The sequence below is a fragment of the Hemitrygon akajei genome, chromosome 4, assembly GCF_048418815.1.
Source record: "Hemitrygon akajei chromosome 4, sHemAka1.3, whole genome shotgun sequence".
In the NCBI taxonomy this organism is placed as follows: Eukaryota; Metazoa; Chordata; class Chondrichthyes; order Myliobatiformes; family Dasyatidae; genus Hemitrygon; species Hemitrygon akajei.
Genome location: NC_133127.1, coordinates 173141776 through 173163793, shown reverse-complemented (window position 1 = coordinate 173163793; position 22018 = coordinate 173141776). Strand labels below are relative to the sequence as shown.

General features: G+C 38.5%; 1 protein-coding gene across 2 annotated transcripts in view; it reads right to left on the bottom strand.

The window, feature by feature from the left end:
* The window catches only part of LOC140726956 (F-BAR and double SH3 domains protein 2-like), a 226579-nt gene that overhangs the window by 139588 nt on the left and 64973 nt on the right, over positions 1-22018 (bottom strand). For both annotated transcript variants that reach the window (XM_073044002.1, XM_073044003.1), the window contains exon 4: positions 8149-8228. In XM_073044002.1, the coding sequence (XP_072900103.1) occupies positions 8149-8228 (80 nt within the window). The remainder of the gene's footprint in view (positions 1-8148; positions 8229-22018) is intronic.

The following is a 22018-nucleotide window of genomic DNA, read 5'->3' as shown; positions in this document are numbered from 1 at the left end:
CAAAAATTTCCTCAAATATATGGCAGAATAAAAATCCTAGGTTAGGTAAAATATATTTACAGAAGGCAAGGAAGGAAGGTGGATTGGCATTGCCTAATTTTAGATTTTATTATTGGGCAGTTAATATCCGATATTTGATATGTTGGTTAAAGGATTGGGATATATCTTTTAGCCCTCATTGGATGAACCTGGAAATTAAATCTGTACAAGGATTTGCATTGGGTTCTATTTTAGGGACTTCTCTTCCCTTTGCTCTTTCTAAATTGCCGAAACGAATTGACAACCCGATAGTTAAACATACTTTACGTATAAGGTTTCAATTTCGGAAATTCTTTGGGTTGACTCAGTTTGTTTTAAATATTCCTATTGTATCCAATTGCTTTTTTTATCCTTCGATTATAGACCAAGCTTATTCAGCATGGAAGACTAAAGGATTACTACGTTTTTCCGATTTATTTTTGGACAATTGTTTTATGTCTTTTGAGCAATTATCTAATAAATATAATTTGCCTAGATTTCATTTTTTTAGATATTTACAGATTATTATTTCTTAAATACTGTACTTCCTACTTTTCCAAATTTTGTGTCTTCAGGTATTTTGGAGAATTTGTTTGAACTAAATCCTTCTCAGAAAGGGCTAATATCAAAACTTTACAATATAATTATGAAGATACGTTCAGAGCCCTTCTATAAGACTAAAAATGATTGGGAAAGAGAACTTAACCTTACTATCCCTATTGAGAATTGGGATAAAATTCTTCAATTAGTTAATACATCATCTATATGTGCTAAACATTCATTAATACAGTTTAAGGTTGTGCATAGGGCTCATATGTCCAAGGATAAATTGGCTCATTTTTATTCCTATATAAATCCTATTTGTGACAGATGTCATTCTGAGATAGCGTCTTTAACTCATATGTTCTGGTCGTGTCTGCTTTTGAAAAAATATTGGAAAGTCATTTTTGATATTATTTCTGCGGTATTTACAACCTCATCCTATTACTGCAATTTTTGGTTTACCAGTGATGGACTCACTCCATTTATCCTCTTCCACTTGTCGAATGATTGCATTTCTTACATTAATGGCTAGAAGATCTACTGTAGATGTCGGATTATAAGCCGCTACTTTTTCCCCACATTTTGAACAGCTTTGAACACTGCGGCCTTTACTACGGTGCGGCTAATGCATGATTTTTTTTCATGCCGCCAAAAACATTTTGCCTCGTAACAGTAGACCAATAAAATTGATGAGTAGTTCACAGAGGTCCAATGAAATTGTACGATAAATCAAGCGCACTTTCACAATTATTGTAAATCAGTCATTTGTACTCACCCTCATCAACATGGAAAACACTCGAAGAAAAGCATTGTGCTGCCTTTATGGCAGTTATTTAGTTTATAATATTTTCGCTTAGTAATTCATTTTCTAGTTAAAGTTAGAAGTGTTTTAACTATATTTGTTTTCTGTACTACATCCCGGATGCTATGACGTCACACCCGGTTTCGCCGCGTCTTGTGGGAAATACCGGTTTGCGATAAACGGGAAGGAGGGGGCGAGCGGCATTAGATCTGAGCGAACGCTGCTTTTAAGTTAAAGGCGATCAATAACTTTTCCTGGTAGGCTGCAGTATATATATTTTTTACCAGTCGTTAGGAGATATTGGAATGTTGTTCAGTAAAAAAGTATACGCAACGTATATTTAAAAGTAGCCGCGTTACAGGCACGGTTCGAAAAAAAGCATTTGCAATATGTATTTGTTTATGTTACCATATGGATTTAATTAAAAGTTAAAAAAATCCTCACGTGTAATATCTTTCTGTGTAAATATCTCATATTACAACGTGGGACACCTGCGGCCGAAAATCCGGTGCGGCCTAAAATCCGGTGCGGCTTGTACAAGTACAAAATTGATTTTCTTTCTAAAATTAGAGCCAGTGGCTTTTAATCAGGTGCGCTCTGTAGTGCGAAATCTATGGTATTTTGTTGAATTGGAAAGAAATTAATCCTCCTACCATATTTCATTGGTTTTCTCAAACTATGTTATGTCTAAATTTAGAAAAAATTAGAAGTGGTGTATTTGATACTTCTACTAAATTTGAAAAGATATGGAGACCATTTATTCAATATTTCATATGATGTAATATGACCCTGTTCCAAGCCTATTTGTTTTTCCAGTTTCGATTTTATATATGTTGAGAGGATCAGAGTTGACGACACTGATGATTTTGTATTTTTGTGAGATATTATAAACAGCCTTCTTTTTTCCATTTTTTCTTTTTCTCTTTTTTCTTTTGTTTTTTCCCCCCCTTATTAGTTAGATTATTAGATTAGGTTTTTTTGCATAATGTTTTTTTCTTTTTCTTTTTTCTGTTTTTTTTAATATATATTATGATATACCTAGGTTTGCCTTGTTTATTTGTATATTGTATCGTCCATGATTTGGGAATACTCATTTATACTGTAATCATTGCTTATGTATTCTTTCATGTTCAGTTGAAATGTGTATGTTTGTAATCCCATTATCTATGTATCAATTTTATTTTGTTGATATTAATAATAATAATAAAAAGATTGAAAAAGAAAGGAAATTGGAATTAAAACATTTAGTCACTGGGAAGTTCAGCTTTTGGCAGATGGAGTGGTGATGCTTGATGAAGCAGTCTCCCAATTTATGATGGGTCTCACCAATGCAGAGGAGGCCCCATTGGGAGCAGTGGACGCAACAGACAACCCCAGTAAATTTGCAGGGGAAATGTTGCCTCACCTGGAAGGACTGTTAGAGGTGAGGGAGGAGGTGAACGGTCAGGTACAGCACTTTGGCTGTTTGCAGGGATAAGTGTCCGGAGGGAGATTAGAGGGGAAGGAGAAATGGACAAGGGATTCATGGAGGGAGCTATCCCTGTAAAAGTGGAAGGACTGGGGGGGGGTAAAGACGTGCTTGGTAGTAGGATCCCTTTGGAGATGGTGAAAGTTGAGGAGAATGTGTTGGATGCGGAGGCTCGTGTGATAAGTAAGGATAAGTGGAACTCTATCACTGTTAAGGCGGTATGAAGATAGGGTGAGGACAGATGTTCGAGAAATGGAGGAGATCTGGGTGAGGACAGCATCAATACTGGGCAATGGAAGAAGGACCATTCTATGAAGGAGGACATCTCTGATGGAGAGGAAGGGAAAGCTGCATCCTGGGAACAAGAGGCTGCAGAAACAAAGGAACTGAGAAAACGGAACTGCACTTGTACAGGAGACTGGGTAAGAAGAGGTATAGTCAAGATAACCACAGGAATTGGTAGATTTGTAAAAGGTGTCAGTCGACAGTTTGTCTCCAGAGATGGAGACCAAAAGATCAAGAATGTAGAGAAATCTGAGAAATGGACCAAGTGAATTTAAAGACAGGGTGGAAGCTGAAGGCAAAGTTGATGAAATTGACAAGCTCAGCAGTGGTGCATGAAGCAACACCAATAAGGCATTTATATAATTGAGAAAGAGCTGGCAAGCATTACTGGGTAAGGTTTGGAACATGGACTTTTCTGCATACCCAATAGAAAGGCAGACTTAGCTGGGGCCAATGCAGATGCCCATGGCTACCCCCAAGTCTAGACTAGTGGGAGGAGCCAAAGGAGGTATTGTTGAGGGGGAGGGTCAGTTCTACCAGACAGAGGAGGGTGGTGGTAGAGGAGAACAGGTTAGTTCTTTTATGGAGAAAGAAGTGGAGAGTTTTAAGGCCTTCTTGACAGGAGATAGAAGTATAGAGGGACTGGACATCCAGGGTGAAAATATGGCGTCATGGGCAGGGAATGGAAAGTTAGCAAAGAGATCTTGGGTAGGAGGTAGAAGTGAGCAGTGTGGGGTAAAAGAACTACGAGATTGGTAGCAATGGGAGAGAGTTTTCCAGGAGTTGATGAGATCAGGGATGGTGTCGGAGAGAGTTTTCTGATGGTCCACAGCAGGGTCCGCTTCAAGGGGTAGTTATGAGATGGTGTCAGAGTTGAAAGTTAGAGGTCAGTCTGCCATACTACAACAGCACCGCCTTTGTCAAAGGTTTGATCGTAAGGTTGGGATTGATGTAGAATGGAGGGCAGTGGCATTCAGAGGGGGTAAGCTTCAAAGAGGAGAGAGGATTGCTGAAGTTGAATTGGTTAATGTCTCATTGGTAATTCGACATGAGAAGATCCAGAGTGGGGTGTGCAAGATGTGGAGGAGGGTTGGAGACAGGAAAAGGGGTCATTACTGAAGCGTGTGGAATGCTGGCCAGAGAAGTGGGCTCAAGATGAATTCAATGGAAGAGTTCAACATCATGGCGAGAGCAGAGCTCACTGAGGTACAGGCGAATAGGGGCGAAAGGGGATAACGGTAAGGCCCTTGCTGAGGACAGAATGATCTGCCTTAGAGTGGGGAAGGTCAAAGGAAGGATGAAAACACGGCAAGAATTAGAGCTCGGATCAGAGGGGGAAAGAGAGTTGGTGGCACCATTGGTGGTTGTTCGCCCTGTTGGGTGTAGTTTTTCATTGATTCTATTGTGTTTCTTGTACTTACTGTGATTGCCCACAAGAAAAGGAATCTCAGGTTGTACATGGTGACATAAATGTAGTTTGATAATAAACTTACATTGAACTTTTTAAATTATTTCCATGAAACCAGCTAATAGGGGCAGCTGTTCAATATGGTCAAAATGTACTGGTGCCGGTGTATCTCTATTAACCATAATCCACTGTACCTTAACAGCATTCATGATAGTCATACAGTCATAGGTGGGATAGGACATCATGCCAGAAATAACCAAACATGATAAATGAATAACTCTACACTCATTTGGATTATGCAACCTGTCAAGGAAAATGACTATAAAGACTATAAGACATAGGAGCAGAATTAGGCCTCTCAGCTCACTTAGTCTGCTCAGCCATTTCATCACAGCTGATATATTATCCCTCTCAACTCTATTCTCCTGCCTTCTCCCAGTAACTTTTAAGTCATGTCTAACCAAGAATCTATCAACCTTCACTTTAAATATACTTAATGTCTTGGCCTTCACAGCCATCTGTGGCAATGAATTCCACAGCTTCACCACTCTCTAGCTAAATAAGTTCCTTCTCATCTGTTTTAAATGGATGTTCCTCTATTCTGAGGCTGTGCCCTCTGGTCCTAGACTCATCCACTATAGGTAACATACTTTCCATATCCACTTGATCTAGGCCTTTCAATATCCAATAGGTTTTAATGAGATCTCCCCACATTCCTCTAATCTCCAGCAAGTACAGGCCAGAGCCATCAAACAGTCGTCATGTTTTAACCCTTTCATTCCTGGAATCATTCTCATGAACCTCCTCTGGATCCTCCCTAATGTCAACAAATCTTTTCTTAGATTAGGGTCTGACAACTGCTCACAATAGTCCATGTGCGGCCCGACAAATACATTATAAAGCCTCAGCATTACAGCCTTGCTCTTAATTCTAGTCTTCTCTTTTTTTTTTAAACTTTTTTTATTGTTTTCAAATAGTTACAGAATAAATGTGTATGAAAAAGCGTTACCCAGCCCCCCTCCCCTTAACCCCTCCCCCCTAACATCCCTATTAAAAAAATAAGAAAGAAAAAAAAACGGGAAATGCCTGGATGTTGGAAGATCCCCACATGCTCCACGGAGTTCTCATTTTTTTTTAAATATATGTTAAAATTCTTTTTCTTTTTACTGGCCCATTAAGCCCATTAACATTAAAACTTAAAAAATTTAGTAGATTAATCATTATTTTTTTTATTATATTACTCCAATCTATAATAATACCTAATCTTTCCACTTTCGTGGTATCCTGGGAAATCTTTATAAAAATCTCCATGTTGCTATGTGTGTCCCCACCAATCATCCAGGCAAAAAGATAGAAATAAATTAAAATATAAGAAAAAAAAAACAAAATACCCCCCTACTAATGTTGTGGAAAAAAACACAACATTACCCCCCTCTGCTGTACGGGTCATGGCAACCGCCATGATTACACACGTGAATCCCGCAGTAACCGATCCACAGCCTCCCAGCCCCCCCGCAACATAAAAAAGTATATGTATAAGAAGAGGAAAAAAAAATACTATTCTCATTTAGCATTTCTAAAATTTTGCTTTTCTCTTCTGTAATATCCATAAATGTCCGTCACTTCTGTTCCTTGGGTCTATCTTCATCTTTAATCCATTACGTTTGGAAGCCTCTATGTGTAATTAGCGAATAGATGGAAGTTCTTGCACAAACTCCTCCGCTTTTCGATAATCGGAAAAAAAAAATTTTCCCTCCTCCAAGAAAATTATCAGTGTTGCTGGATGACGCATTGTAAATTTATAACCCTTTTCCCATAAGGCTTTTTTCGCTGGGTTAAATTCCTTCTTTCTCTTCAAAAGGTTGTAACTTATATCAGGATAAAAAAGAACTGGTTTCCCTGCTATCATCAGTGGCCCGTTTCTATTTTTGGCACTTTGGGCAGCGGCCTTCAGGATCTTTTCTTTGTCTTGGTATCGTAAGCATTTTATCAAAATTGATCGTGGATTTTGATCAGCTCGAGGTCTTGACCTTAAAGATCTATGCACCCTTTCAATCTCAATTGGAGTTTTTCTTTCCATTTCCAATTTTTCAGGGATCCATTTTTGAAAAAAATTTATTGGATCTTCTCCTTCTATATCTTCTTTAAGTCCAACAATTTTAATATTATTTCGTCTACTGAGATTTTCAAGCTTATCAATTTTTTCCATAAATTGTTTTCTTTCTGATGTCCAAGCAGTATTTTCCTTTTCCATTTTGTCCATTCTTTCAACCATGTCCTCCGTTGTAGTTTCCAAGTCCGTAATTCTTTTTTCCATTTTTTCCTGTCTCTTTGTCATTTTATCAAGCATAATCTCCATATTGGTCATTTTTTTTTCCGAGTATTTTTTGATTATTTTTAATTACTTTTAATGTGTCTAATTTACGTATTATTTGCCTCAAAGTCTTTTCTATATTTCTAGAAGGACTTTTAACTCCTTCTTCATCTGATCCTTCCGAGAGATTTGACTCTCCCTCCGATTCGCTATCACTTTCAGTTGCAGTGGTAGCTGGGCTTTGTAGTTCTTGTTGCTCCCGTTTGCGCATGCTCCATCCTTCGCGTTTGCGCAGTTCACGATGGTCTTTTCCTTTGGAAGTGGCCAATGTTGCCACAGTCTCCTGTTCCGTATCGCCGGTGATATAATGTACCTGAGACCGCGGTTCCTCGGTAGACGTGGGCCTTGTTCTTGTTCCAACTTGCGTAGCCTTCCCGGTATTAGTTTTCTTCATCTTCCTTCCTTGAGGCATAGCTTGACACAGTCTGGAGTCGTTTATAAGTAACTTTTAGAAAGTATTGACTAACTTTTCTTCATTTAAACATTAATTTATTAACTTTTTACGGGAGAGCTGGGTCCCTGCGTCTCGATCCTACGTCGTCACGTGATGTCCCCTCAATTCTAGTCTTCTCGAAATGAATGTTAACATTGCATTTGTCTTCCTTACCACCAACTCAAACTGCAATTGCACAAGAACTCCCAAGTCCCTTTGCACATCTGACTTTTAATTTTTATCCAGGTTTAGAAAATACTGTGTCTTTATTTCTTCTACAAAAGCATGAGCATACACTTTGATGCACAATATTCCATTTGCCACTTCTTTGCCCATTCTCCTAACGTGTCCAAGTCTTCAACACTACCTGCTTCTCCACTTTGTAACTTTTCCTTGTATCATAGCAAATCAAATTAAATTTAACCACTATTGCATAGTACAAACACTGAATTTCATTTAAATCAAGTGTATGAAGAGTACGTGTGCTAAATAGAAATGCAAACTCTCCAGTAATAAACTTCAGTTAAAATGATCAGAGAATTAAGATGCAGAGAATTATTTCTACATTTCAGATTTTTTTCAGTTAAAGAATGCACATACCCATAAAAAGCCATGTAATATATGCCAAACAAAAACAAGAGAAAATTTGCAGATGCTGGAAGTCCAAGCCATACACACAAAATGCTGAAGGCAGCATCTATGGAAAAGAGTAAACAGTCGATGTTTCAGGTCGAGACCTTTCAGCAGGACTGGATGAGGAGTAGAGTTAAAAACATATATGCCACTTGGACTAAATGACCATTTTAATAACTTTTACCTGTTCTGTTCACTTCTTTCATCAATCTTTAATCCAATCCAATCCTTCTTGAGGTACTGGGTGGTCAGTTTCTGCAGAGCCTAAAAATCATAAAAATAATTTGTGTTTGAACTATGTTTATAGACTGTAAAAATATTGCTCTTATATACAGCATAGTTTATCAAAAACCACAGTACCTAACATTAAATGAAATGCTTAAAGCACATTTAAGCTAGTTAACATTTTAACTCTACAGCAGAGTACTACTAACCTGTATGTATTACATTCAGTCACATTCTATGTCTTCCTGTCCTCACTTCATTGCACTTCAAATGAAATAATTTGCAGAATCAACATGTACCGTAGATTCCGGATTATAAGCCGCTACTTTTTTCCCACATTTTGAACAGCTTTGAACTCTGCGGCCTATAATCCAGAGCGGCTTATTTTTTTTTTTTCATGCCGCCTCGTAAACATTTTGCCTTGTAACAGTAGACCAATAAAATTGATGAGTAGTTCACAGAGGTCCAATGAAATTGTACGATAAATCAAGCGCACTTTCACAATTAAATTATTGTAAATCAGTCATTTGTACTCACCCTCATCAACATGGAAAATACTCGAAGAAAAGCAAGACCCGAGCGCGTCAGACCCGATTAGACCCGATCGCATTGCGCAAGCGCGTCAGACCCGATTAGACCCGATCGCAATGCGCAAGCGCGTCAGACCCGATTAGACCCGATCGCATTGCGCAAGCGCGTCAGACCCGATTAGACCCGATCGCAATGCGCAAGCGCGTCAGACCCGATTAGACCCGATCGCATTGCGCAAGCGCGTCAGACCCGATTAGACCCGATCGCAATGCGCAAGCGCGTCAGACCCGATTAGACCCGATCGCATTGCGCAAGCGCGTCAGACCCGATTAGACCCGATCGCAATGCGCAAGCGCGTCAGACCCGATTAGACCCGATCGCATTGCGCAAGCGCGTCAGACCCGATTAGACCCGAGCGAAAACGCTGCTTTTAAGTTAAAGTCGATCAATAACTTTTCCTGGTAGGCTGCAGTATATATATTTTTACCAGTCGCTAGGAGATATTGGAATGTTGTTCGTGCTGTTCAGTAAAAAAGTATATGCAACGTAATTTGTGTTACCGATACGTATGTATATTTAAAAGTAGCGGTGCGGCCTAAAATCCGGTGCGGCCTTTACAATTAAAAAATTGATTTTATTTCTAAAATTAGAGCCTGCGGCTTTTAATCAGGTGCGCTCTGTAGTCCGGAATCTACGGTATTTGTGCATTTTTATGAACTAAAATGAAATGAAATTAAACATGCAACACAATATCCATATACTTAACTTTTAAGGTTTATACTAGTGTGATTAAACAGAAAATAGTTCAAAACTACAAACTTTAACAGAAGAAAATGTAAAATGTACAGTATGTATGCTTCAAAAGGGCAGCATTTATACTGCTGTCTTAAAAAAAAGCAGGGTGAGCTGCCTCAAAGACTATCACCAAGTAGCGTTCACATCTATTGCAATGAAGTGCTTTGAGAGGTTGGTCATGGCCAGAATTAATTTGTGCTTAAGGAAGGACTGGACCCACTGCAATTCATCTATCACCAGAGCAGGTCTACAGCGGATGTCATCCCACTCAGTTTGCAGCACGTAGACAAGATATATAATAGACTGCTGTTCATCAATTAAAGTTCAGCATGCAACACCATAATCTCCTCACTACTAATCAAAACCTGGGTGTTTGTACCTCTCTCTGCAACTGAATCCTCGCCTTCCTAACCACACCAGTCAGTGTGGATCAATAATAACATCTCTTCCTTGCTGACAGTCAACACAGGTGCACTATAAGTTAGCAAACTGCTCACTCTCTCTACACTCATGACTGTGGCTAGGCACAGCTCAAATGCCATCCATAAATTTGCAAATGACACCACTGTTGTTGAAGGTGGCATAAATAAGTGAGTTGGATCGGCTCGTTGAGCGGTGCCACAATAATGACCTTGTACTCAACATCAATAAAACTGATAGTGGCCTTCAGGAAGGGGAAGTTAGCAGAACACACTGCCCTCATTGAGTCGGCAGTGGATAGAATGAAGAGCTCCGTCCACCAGAAGCAGGATCTCCCACTTTTAATTCCATTTCCCATTCCAATATGTCTATCCATGGCCTCCCACACAGTCATGCATGACAAGGCCACACTCAGAAACAACACCTTATATTTCATCTGGCTAGCCTCCAACCTGGTAGCATTAACATCGATTTCTTGAACTTCCGGTAATGCCCTCCCCCCACCTTTCACCACTCCCCATCTCCTTTTTCCTCTCTCACCTTATCTCATTGCCTACCCATTGCTTCCCTCTGGTGCTCCTCCCCCTTTTCTTTCTTCCATTACCTTCTGTCCTCGCCTATCAGACTCCTCCTTTTTCACCAATCAGCTTTCCAGCTCTTTACTTCATCCCTCCCTCACTCAGTTTCACCCATCACCTTGTGTTTCTCCCTCCCCTCCACCCATCTTTTAACTCCACCCTTCATCTTTTTTTTCCACCAGTCCTGCTGAAGGGTCTCAGGCCGAAAGGTTGGCTGTACTCTTTTCCATAGATGCTGCCTGGCCTGCTGAGTTCCTTCAGCATTTTGTGTGTGTTGCTTGAATTTCCAGCATCTGCAGATTTTCTCTTGTTTGAGAATGAACAGCTTCTAGTTCCTGTATATCAACATCTCAGAGGATCAATCCTAGCCCAACACATTGATGCAATTGCAAAGGCAGCACACCAGGAGCTCTACTTCATAAGAAGTTTGAGGAAATTTGGTATGTCACCCAAGGCTCTTGCAAATTTCTACAGATGTACAGAAGAGAGCATTCTGACTGGTTACACCATCGACTAGCATGGAAGTTCCAATGCACAGGATCACAAGAGTCTGTAAGAGGATTGTAGATTTAGCCAGTTCCATCACAGGCACAACCCTCCGCACTACTAAGGGCTCAGGTAGTGGCATCTATCACCACCCAGGACATGCTTTCTTCTCATTACTCTCATCAGGGAGCAGAGACAGGATGGTGAGGAATGACTCGTACTCAATGCTCAGGGAACAGCTTCTTCCCCCATATTCAGATTTCTGAACATTTCAACACTATTTTGCTATTCATCTTTTGCACTATTTCAATGTTGGGTGCATTTCACTGTATGTTTCGATGTACATACAACAAATAAAGGTAATATTTATTTTTGTAACAGTAATTTTTATGTCTTACACCGTACTGCTGTCACAAAACACATGTCTGTGATAATAAACCTGATTCTGATAAGAGATCACATCTTCAGAATGAAAAGGCTGGGAATAAAATGGATTGTGAAAACAATGCAAAAAAGAGGGGACAATGCAAACCAAGTGGATGATAAAACATTACATTCAGGCAGATTTTCCAGCATAATTGATTCAATTGAACTATTTGTACTTGCCAGTTTTCATATACAGACTCTGACCAATTAATAGTGGCCAGATATCTTGCTTGAATTTGACTCATTGAGCCCTTTACTAAATTTAATATAAAATGTGCACACAAAAAACCTTAATACTCAGCAAAACACCTTCTTGCTATGTACATAAAAAGAAATTACTATGAGGTAGCAGACTCTGAAACAATATATAAACCTCCAAGTCAAAGATAGTTTTTAAAAGATTAATGCTAAAAATGGCAATGTTACAACTTCAAAATATAATAATGCACCAAGCAATAATGGAAAAAATTATAGAATATAAATGCCCCACAATATTTACAAAATTATAAATGCATTTTGCCAAACCAGCAAAGCAGCAGGAATGGCCCAGAACTTTTCAGCAAATTCAGCGCTAAGTAAATTATTTTGAATATAAAAAGCCAAATAGAAATTTACTCAATGTGCACAAAGTAATATGCCATACTAAAGCTAATGCAGGCACTCAAGAAGCAATAATAGCATTAATGCAATAATAGAATCAATATTTGATCCAGCCTCTTGTTAAGTACCTACTTTATATTTCTGCTTTCTTCCAACGACCATAGTCTATTTAACTGTAACTCCTATAGTGTGCCAATAAGTAAGCAGTATTCCAGCCCTGGTCTAAACAATATGTTATAAAAGTGTACCACAACTTCCTTGCTCTTACATTCTAAGCCCAGCTAATAGCTCATCTTATATGCCTGTTTCACAATCTTATCCACCTGTGCTGGTACCTTCAGGGATCTTTAGACTTGTGCACCAAGGTCCCGCTAATTGCTCAGTGCACCATTCATTGACTATGTTCTAACCTTCTGGGTCCTCACAAAATGCATCATCACATACTTATCAAGATTAAATTCCATGTTATTGTTCTGTTCATCTCAGTAACTTAGAATCAAAATCATTATCAGGTTTACTATCACTGACATACAATATGTCATGAAATTAGTTTTTTTTGTGGCTGCAGTACTGTGCAATAGATAAAAAAAACTATAATTTACAACAAGAAATATATACAGTGGCTTGCAAAAGTGTTCAGCCCCCAACCCTTTGGTCACATAAATGAGTATTACAACTAGGGATTTTGATCAATTTAACTGAGAATTTTTATTTGTGAATCACATGACTTTTTTTTTTTACAGTAGAGCTCAAACCAGGAAAAATTGTAAAGCATGAAGAATTATAATTTCAAAAACTGAAATGTCAGCAGTTCAAAAGTATTCCTCTCTCTTTCCTCAGTCCTTAGTTGAACCACCTCTTGCAGCAATTACAGCCAGTAGTCTTCTTGGTTAAGTCTCTGTTAGCTTTGAACAACATGATGGAGCAAGACTTGCACATTCCTTCTTGCAAAATTGCTCAAGTTGTTCAAGTTAGTTGGGGAGCAGTGGTGGACAATAATCTTGAGGTCTTGTCAGAAATGTTTGATAGATTAAGGTCAGGACTCTGACTGGACCACTCAAGGCCATCAATTTCCTTCATTTGAAGCCACTCCACGTTTGCTTTGGCAGTGTGTTTAGGATTATTGTCCTGCAAGATGAACTTCCTCCCCAGTTTAAGTTTTCTGGCAAAGGCTAGCAGGTTTTTATCTAAAATCTCTGCATTTAACAGCATTCATATTCCCATTAATCCTGACCAGATTTATAGCCCCTACTGCTGAAAAACATCCCCATAGTATGATACTACCTCCACCATACTTTACAGTAGGGATGGTGTTACCTGACTGATACGCAGTATTAGATTTATGTCACACGTACCACTTAACTTGAGGTCATCTGACCACAAGACATTCTTCCACATCTTTACAGCATCTTCTAAGCGATGCTTTGCAAAGTCTTTACAGACATGGATGTTTTTTTTTAACCAGCGTTTCTTCCTTGCCTCTCGTCCATTTTTTTTTGTGCAAGGCCTTAGAGATTGTGGAGACATGAATTTCATCTCCAGTTGCAGCTCATGCAGAGTGACTGTTCGTATCATACTGCCTCTCTTAAAAATGCCATTCTTCTCTGGTGACAGTGTTTAGAGGGGTAGCCTGACCTAGGCGGTCTAGCTGTGGTTTCATAATGTTTTCCACCTTTTCATAATGCACCGCACTGAGCTCTGAGGCAAGTTCAGTGCCCTTAGGATGGTCCTGTACCCTTTCCCAGATTTATGTTTCCCTATTATCATTTCCCTGACATCTTTTGAATGCTCTTTTGTCTCCATTTTGGTTTAGTCTGTTGAAAATCTACCATACTATTGGGCCCTACAGACAGAGCGGGTATTTATTTTTATGAATTCATTGAAAACAGGTGATCCTCCAATTTTCTACATCAAATTGGCTGAGTTGGTGAGGTGATACACATTTTGCACTTGAGAAAAGTTAACAAAGGGGATGAATACTTCTTCAGCCTCACAATTGTGGTTTTTAATTCTTAGTAAATTAGACAGGTTTTGGGAATTTTTCTTTTGATTTGAGATAATGCATAATGTTTTGTAGATTAGCTCAAAAATCCTACTTCAATATATTTTAGATTTAGAAAATGATTAAGGGTTGAATACTTTTTCAACGCACTATAAAATTATATATAAAAACACATACTGCTCACTATCAATAATGCCATCAATTTTGCAATCAGCTACACAGATTACATTCACATCCATATTAATAATGCATATAACATACAGCAAGAATCCCAACACTAATTCCTGTGGTATATGAGTGGTCACAAATTGCCGATCACCAACTTTTCCTTCTCACTACCAAGCCAATTTTGAATCCAATTTGCCAACTTCCTCTAGATCCCAAAAAGATCTTCTCAAAAGGCTTTACTGGTAATATCACTCATGCTATCCTCATTAATTCACATTTTTACCATTACAAATAAAAAAAAATCAAACTATTCTAGATCTCTCCTCAAAAGTCATGGTGAACATCTTTGAATAATCTCTTCCTGTCCATTTGTAGACAAATCCCATCTCTTGGAACTTTTTCAAGTATGTCCATATCACCAACACAAGAGATGAAAATGCCAGAAATATTAAGGTAGAATCTGTGGAAACAAAGTTAACAATCAGGTCCAACAACCTCCATGAAGATAAAGGCTAGATACTGAAATTATGAATTGCTTCTCTTTCCACAGATGCTACCTGACTTGGTGGGGGTGTGTGTGTACGTATGTTTGTTGCCCTCCAGTCATCTTGCTCCTTACCTATATGACAAGCAAAGACTTAAAAACATCAGAACCTACTCTCCTCCTTTGCCTGCAATACAGCTCATGTCCTGACCATCTATCTATTGACCTTTAAGCCCACCAAGACATCTGATATCTCCCTTTTATTGGTAACTGTTCCAATGAGATGCAATGCAAGCTTGAGGAATCATGTCTCACCTCCCATCTGGGAATGTTGTAGCCTTTGGGACTCAATATTGAATTCAAGAACTTCAGATACATTTTTTCATGTCTGTCAGAAATAAGTTAATTCTACTGTAGAATTATTCATCTGCTATATCAACTCGGCTCTTCTGTTTTCACAGCAAGAATATGGTCTTCAGCATTTCCAACTGTTCTCTCTATTTTAGTTCTCTGCAGCTCACAGCTTTTAGATGCTCTCCTGTTTATTTTACCTTCAACTGCCTTCAATAATTGATCAACCACATGGCTTTGTAAACACTACAAAAGCAATTCTGGCCTCACCATCCCTCCTTTACCCTCTCTGCAACTTAAAGACAAAAATGACTGGTCAAAGTCAAATAGAAATGTACAGAAGAGGAAGGCATCACAAATGGACAGTATTGAGGTCCTTATTAAAAGCTAGATGTTCACATATTGAAAGCAGTTCAGAGGAAGTTTAACAGATCATTACTGGAATTGGTGATTGATCTATTATTGTGCCTGTATGAAGATGGTCCTACCACAGAAAGTGCTTAGTCTTAGGAAATATAGTTGGCCAACTGGCTGCAGTGTCAGTGGGTGAGCATTTTTGAGAGAGTGATGATAACTAACTTTCAAGATAGTTATTGAAATGGATATGAATGGATCTGCAATTCGGGGCATACTGATTTCAACATCGCAAGACAGGAACTGACAAATGTAGATTGGGAGCACATACTTGCAGGTAAGAGACAGTCATTCAAAAGTGAAACAGTGGAAGTTGAGGGCCAATGAGTACTTAACAAGATTTAAAAAAGGATAACAAGTCCTAAGAAACTTGGATGTCAAAGAGTAGAGGGTGAAATAAAGAAAACAAAACAAGGAGCACATATGCATCCCTGGCCTACCTCCAGTTTCTCCTGTACCTTTTGGTCTGGTGCTCCGGTTCTTGGTTTCTTTTCCAGTTTAGCCCACTCCTTCTAGCAAACCTTTCAGCTATTTTAGTCTCTTTTTCTGGGATCATGTTACTTAATTCCTATACAGCTTTAGTTTCCTTCCCAGACTTAAAAAATACTTCTCAACCTAGTTTTTAAACACTTCTAATTATACAATTTTTTCTGTATCATTCCTTTTACTAAATACATATCTAGATTTGAATGAAGTAGCCAGGTTATCAAATGTGCTCTTTAATTAAAGCTGTTGTGTAAAGTTAATAAATGTAGAAATTATATTTCAATAAAACCAAAATCAAGATATTGGTGTTCAATAGGTGCTATGCCTGGCCCTAGACAGGTAAATTTAGCAAACTTTCTGGATCTTTAGTGGCAGCAACTTCGATGAGAAATCAATCTACATTAAAACTTCAGTACCACGCAAACTATTCAATAAGCTGGTTTTTAATTTTATTGTATAATGTGGTGCAAGTCTAAAACAATATAGGGAAACCTCTCCAAGAGACATAATTTTATGAAAATGATAAATTGCAGCCTTTTACTCCTTTGCCTGCTCCTATTTAATATTCAGGAAGAGTTCACAAAGATCAACTTTTAAACTTATTGCAATAGAGAAAGATATTGCCGTGTGGCATCTAGAAACGGAAATTTGATTCTGAAAGTATTCAGACACTATACAAACATTAACAGAATCATAGTTTTTCTAATATTAAATAAAGTTATTCATTGTACACAAGAGCTGCTGTGAAAACAGATAATGTTACACAAAGGCTAAGTTCATTAGTTCTGGACAGGTGGCCATTCCAACGCTTAATGTGACACTGCACTGGCATCTAAAGCCCGCCCACAATAGCACTAAAGACGATTATGCAAATATGGTGTTTCCCACAATTTTCCCAGGAATAGGAGAAGGGCTCCATGTGGAAGAGCTGATTGTTCATCAGTCATGTGGAAAAACAAACCCAATGAGAAGCTTTGTTGAGGATGCTTTGCTATCCAGTCAGTTCAATGCTGTTCAGTGACTATTAAGGTCATTTTCATTAAAGAGATAAATAACCAAGTAAACAAAATAGTTTAATTTATAATAAGTGACAATGTAGTTGTATAAATCTTACAGTTTTCCTATCTCTTGTAGATGTTACTGACAAATATATGAATATAAATACAGCTTAGTGGAACAAAACACAAAAAGCTAAATGACCATTTTTTAAAAGAGAACTGCAAACTATGTGCTGTAATACAAGTGAAAAGGTCTTAAAATAATTTCAACAAAATTAAAGTATTACAGGGTAGGGTTAAATTTTGTTGGCACAGAAAATAAATTCAGCCATGGAAGTACCTTCCTTACTACCAAGACTGTTAACTTTCCCTACCAAATGTCCTCTGATTCTACCACATTTTACTTAACATTAAAACTTTCAGCCACACTGTTAGTAAATCTAGACTTGAGTTTTTGAAAGTTTGCTGCTCATATTTTAACTCAAACTACAATATTTTTCCATCTATCTTGTGCTTTCAAACTTAGTTTGCCTATAACATGGATGCTTTATTGGGTTGAAGTGCTAGTAGTATTTTTTCAGAAACTTCCTTCCCTGGGATCAGACTTACAAAGATTCAATAAACAAAGTACAGACAAGGCTAGAAAGAAACATATGAAAACAGAAAAAGGTTCAGACTATGACAGGAAAGAACCAATTACCAATTTAGGAGTGAATCAGTAGATAAGATCAAAAATAATAAAAAAGCACGACCATGACTACACAAGGCAAAGAAAATAGAACAGAAATAGAAATAAAGATAATCTGACTGCCATGGAGATAAGGCTGCAGGAAAACATAGGGACCATACCACATGTGAAAAATGGTTGGAAGAAATTGGCCAGCAGAAGTCTAATGGCAGTAATTCTAATATTTGCTGCACATTTTTTTTTACCAAGTACATTACCCCCAAATTCTATAGTTTAACAAAATTTAAAGCCCTGAGGTAAGATTTTATGAAATGACCCTGATATTACAGCTCCTGGCAGCATTATAGAAATATACTCCTCCTTCCACTCATGCAAAGACACAACAAATCCACGTCAAACGCCTTTCACCCTCCTGCTCAACCTATGTATTAGTTCCAGTCAAAAGCATCTAGATTTTAAAATTCACCCAAGTAGAGATTAGAGAATGAGGAGGGAATCTCAATGCAGCCTATTGAATATTAAAAGGTCTAGGTAAAGTGGATGTGGAAAGGATGTTTTATATAGTGGGGGAAGTCTAGATCCAGAGGGCACAGCCTCAGAATAGAGTGACATCTGTTTAAAATAGTGTGGAGGAGAAATTTCTTTAGCCAGAAGGCAGTGAAACAGAAGAATTCATTGCTACAAAAGGTTGTGGAGGCCAAGTCATTGGGAATATTTAAAGTGGAGGTTGGTGAGTTCTTGATTAGTCAAGGTGTCAAAAGTCATGGGGAAAAGGCAGGGAAATGGGGCTGAGGGGGATAATAAATCAGCCATGATGGAATAGCGGAGTAGACTCGATGGACCAAATGGCTAAATTCTGCTCCTATGTCCTATGATCTAAGTGTTCAATTTGCTTTATAGATTGAAAATTTTACTCACCGTCCTAGCAGCACCCCTCCCATCACTATCCTTGAAAGAAATTTCACTTTAAGTTACACTGGTATTCTCAATTTAAATGTAATTCATACTGTAACTCAATTATTTTTGCAAATAAAAGCTATTTTTCTCCATGAATGACTACTTCCAGGTTTAGCAGTAAAAATACAATTTTATTGTATATACAACGTAAGAAACAGCCTTATGTGGCATCTTTCTAATCATTGTTAGGGACTTCAATCAGGCTTTTTCAAAGAAATCTCTGCCCATTTGTCCTATCAACTGCAGCAAATGGAGTCCAAACACACACAATCACTATAATTAGGATCACCTACTGTTCCATCCTTGGTCATATTTTGGGAAATCTGAGCATCTGGCTGTCCTCTTTCTACCTGCACAGAGGCAGAGGCTAAAGAGGAAGATTCCAGAGAGAAGGACAACAAACAGGTGGTCAAGGAAGGCAGAGGAACTGCTACAGGAATGCTTTGAGTCAGTGAACTGTGCTATGTTCAAGGACTCAGAGGATCTGAACGAATACACCTATTGGCAAAGACTTTACAAAAACAGTCATAGACAAGCGTATCCCACAAAGTCATTCAGCAGCTTCTCCAACCAGATGCAAGAGCATTCTTCAGGAGGGTGAACCCATAGAAAGCATCCATCCTAGCTGAAGTGCTCACTGATATCTTTAATCTCTCACTTCAGCAGTCTGAGGTACCCACCTGCTTCAAGCAGGCTACAATTATACCAGTAACCTGCCTCATTGACTATTGTCCAGTAGCACTTACATCCATTGTGATGAAGTGCTTTGAGAGGTAGGTTATGAAAAGTATCAACTCCTGAGAAGTGACTTGGATCCATTCCGATTGCTTACCCTCATAACAAGTCAACAGCAGATGCTATTTCATTGGCTCTTCACTCAACCCTGGAATATCCAGACAGTGAAGATGCATACATCTGGATGCTCTTTACTGACAACAGCTCAGCATTCAATGCTATCATCCCCTCAAAACTAATCTATAAGCTCTAAGACCTAGGTCTAAATACCTCCTTGTGCAACTGGAATCTCAGTTTCCTCACTTGCACACCCCAGTCAGTTTGGGTTGGGAACAACAACCTCCATAATAACAATTGATGTACCACAAGGCTAAGAGCTTAGCCCCCTGCTCTACTCACTTTATACTTATGATTGCATGACTAAGCACAGCTCTAATGCCATATTTAAGTTTCCTGACAACACCACTGTCATTGGCTGAATCAAAAGTGGGAACGAATCAGCATATAGGATGGAGATTGAAACTCTGGGTGCATAGTGCCACAAAAACGACCTCTTACTTAATGTCAGCAAGACCAAGGAGTTGATTATTGACTTCACGAAGAGGAAATCAGTCATCAGATGATCAGAGGTGGAGAAAGTCAGCAACTTTAAATTCCTCAGTGTTGTCCTTTCAGATGATCTATCAGAGTTACAAAGAAAGCATGGCAATGCCTATACTTTCTTAAAGGTTTACGAAGATTGAGCATTCCATCTAAAACTTTGACAAACTTCTAGAGATGTGTGGTGAAGAGTATATTGACTGGGTGCATCACAGCCTGGTATGGAAACACCAATGCCTTTGAATGGAAAAGCCAAGAGAAAGTAGTGGACATGGCCTAGTCCATCACAAGTAAAGCCCTTCGCACCATTGAACACATCTACATGGAACTCTGTCACATCCATGATCAGAGACCCCCACCAGGCCTTGCACTCTTATCACTGGGGCCATCAGGGAGGTACAAGAGCCTCAGGACCCACACCACCAAGTTTAAGAATAGTTATTACTAAACTCACACTCTTGAACAAGAGGGGATAACTTCACTCTCCCCATCACTGAAATGTTCCCACATTCTATGGACACACTTTAAAGTCTCATTATTTTAGGTTCTTGATATTATTTATTTATTATTATTACTTTACTTGTTTTTTTTTCTTTGTACTTACTGTGATTGCCCACAAGAAAGTGAATTTCAAGGTTGCATATGGTGACATATATGTACTTCAATAATATATTTACTTTGAACTTTGATTATAGCATATAACAGATCAATGTTTTTAAAGAGGTAAAGTAGCTGAAATTGATTTTTTAAAATTAAGAAACAACCATCTCATGTTTAGTTCATCAGTCCCAGCAAACAATCAGGATTTAAATTAACTTAAAAGAACTTAAATCAAAATGGTCACAGCAGCCACTAATGCAGAAACACGACTTACTTCTTAATTTGGTTGGGTTCAAAAACAATTTACTCTAAACTAATTGCAGGTTACAGTAAATTAAAGTTCAAAGGTCAAAGTAAAATTTGTTATCAGCATACATACATGTCACTACATACAACCCTGATATTCTTTTTCCTGTAGGCATACTCAGCAAATCTATAGAATTGTAACTGTAAACAGGATAAATGAAAAAGAGCATAGAAGACAATTGTTAAAATACATCTATAAATAAAGGGCAACAAACAATGACAGCATGAAATAACAAGATAAAGAGTCCTTAAGGTGAGATCATTTGTTTTGGGACTATCTCAATAGATGAACGCAGTTATCCTCTTTTGTTCAAAAGTCTGATGTTTGAGGGGTAGTAATGGTTCTTGAACCTGATGGGGCGAGTCCTGAGGCACTTGTACCTTCTATTTGGTGGCAGCAGCGAGAAAATAGCATGGTCTGAATGGTGAGGATCTTTGATGATAGATGCTGCTTTCCTACGACTGTACTTCATGTAGATGTATAATTTACATTTTCTCAATCTTCCATATTTGTTTGGCTGATTTCAGGCACTTGAATTATTCCATGAATGAACAGAATGCTATTAATAACATACTTTAAACTTTTCATCTCAAATTAGCTTAATTTATCAAGTCACAAGTAATGTTGCGGTTAAAAGTATTGGGTACAACAGAGTTCTAGGATGAAGTTTAGCAAGTAATCTGGAAGTAATCCCATTCCCATATGCCAGTCCATGGCCTCCTCTACCGCTGTAATGAGGCCATACTCAGGTTGGAGGGCCAAAACCTTATATTCTGTCTGCGTAGCCTTTAATCGGATGGCATGAACATCAATTTCTCGAACGTCCAGTAATTGCCCCCCCTTCACCATTCCCCATTCCAATTTCCCCCTCTCACCTTATCTCCTTACCTGCTCATCACCTCCCTCTGGTGATCTTCCCCTTTCCTCCACAGCCTTCTGTCTTTTATCAGATTCCCCTCTTCTCCATCCCTGTATCTCTTTCATTAATTGACTTCCCAGCTCTTTAATTCACTCCTCCCCCTCTTCTGGTTTCACCTATCACCTATCCCCACTTTCATACTCTGACCTCACCTTTTTTCCTCCAGTCCACAAGGGTCTTGGCCCAAAACATCAACTGTTCATTCTTTTCCATAGATGCTGCCTGGCTTGCTGAGTTCCTCCAGCATTTTGTGCGTATTGCTACAATTGAAAGCTTTCAGCTGT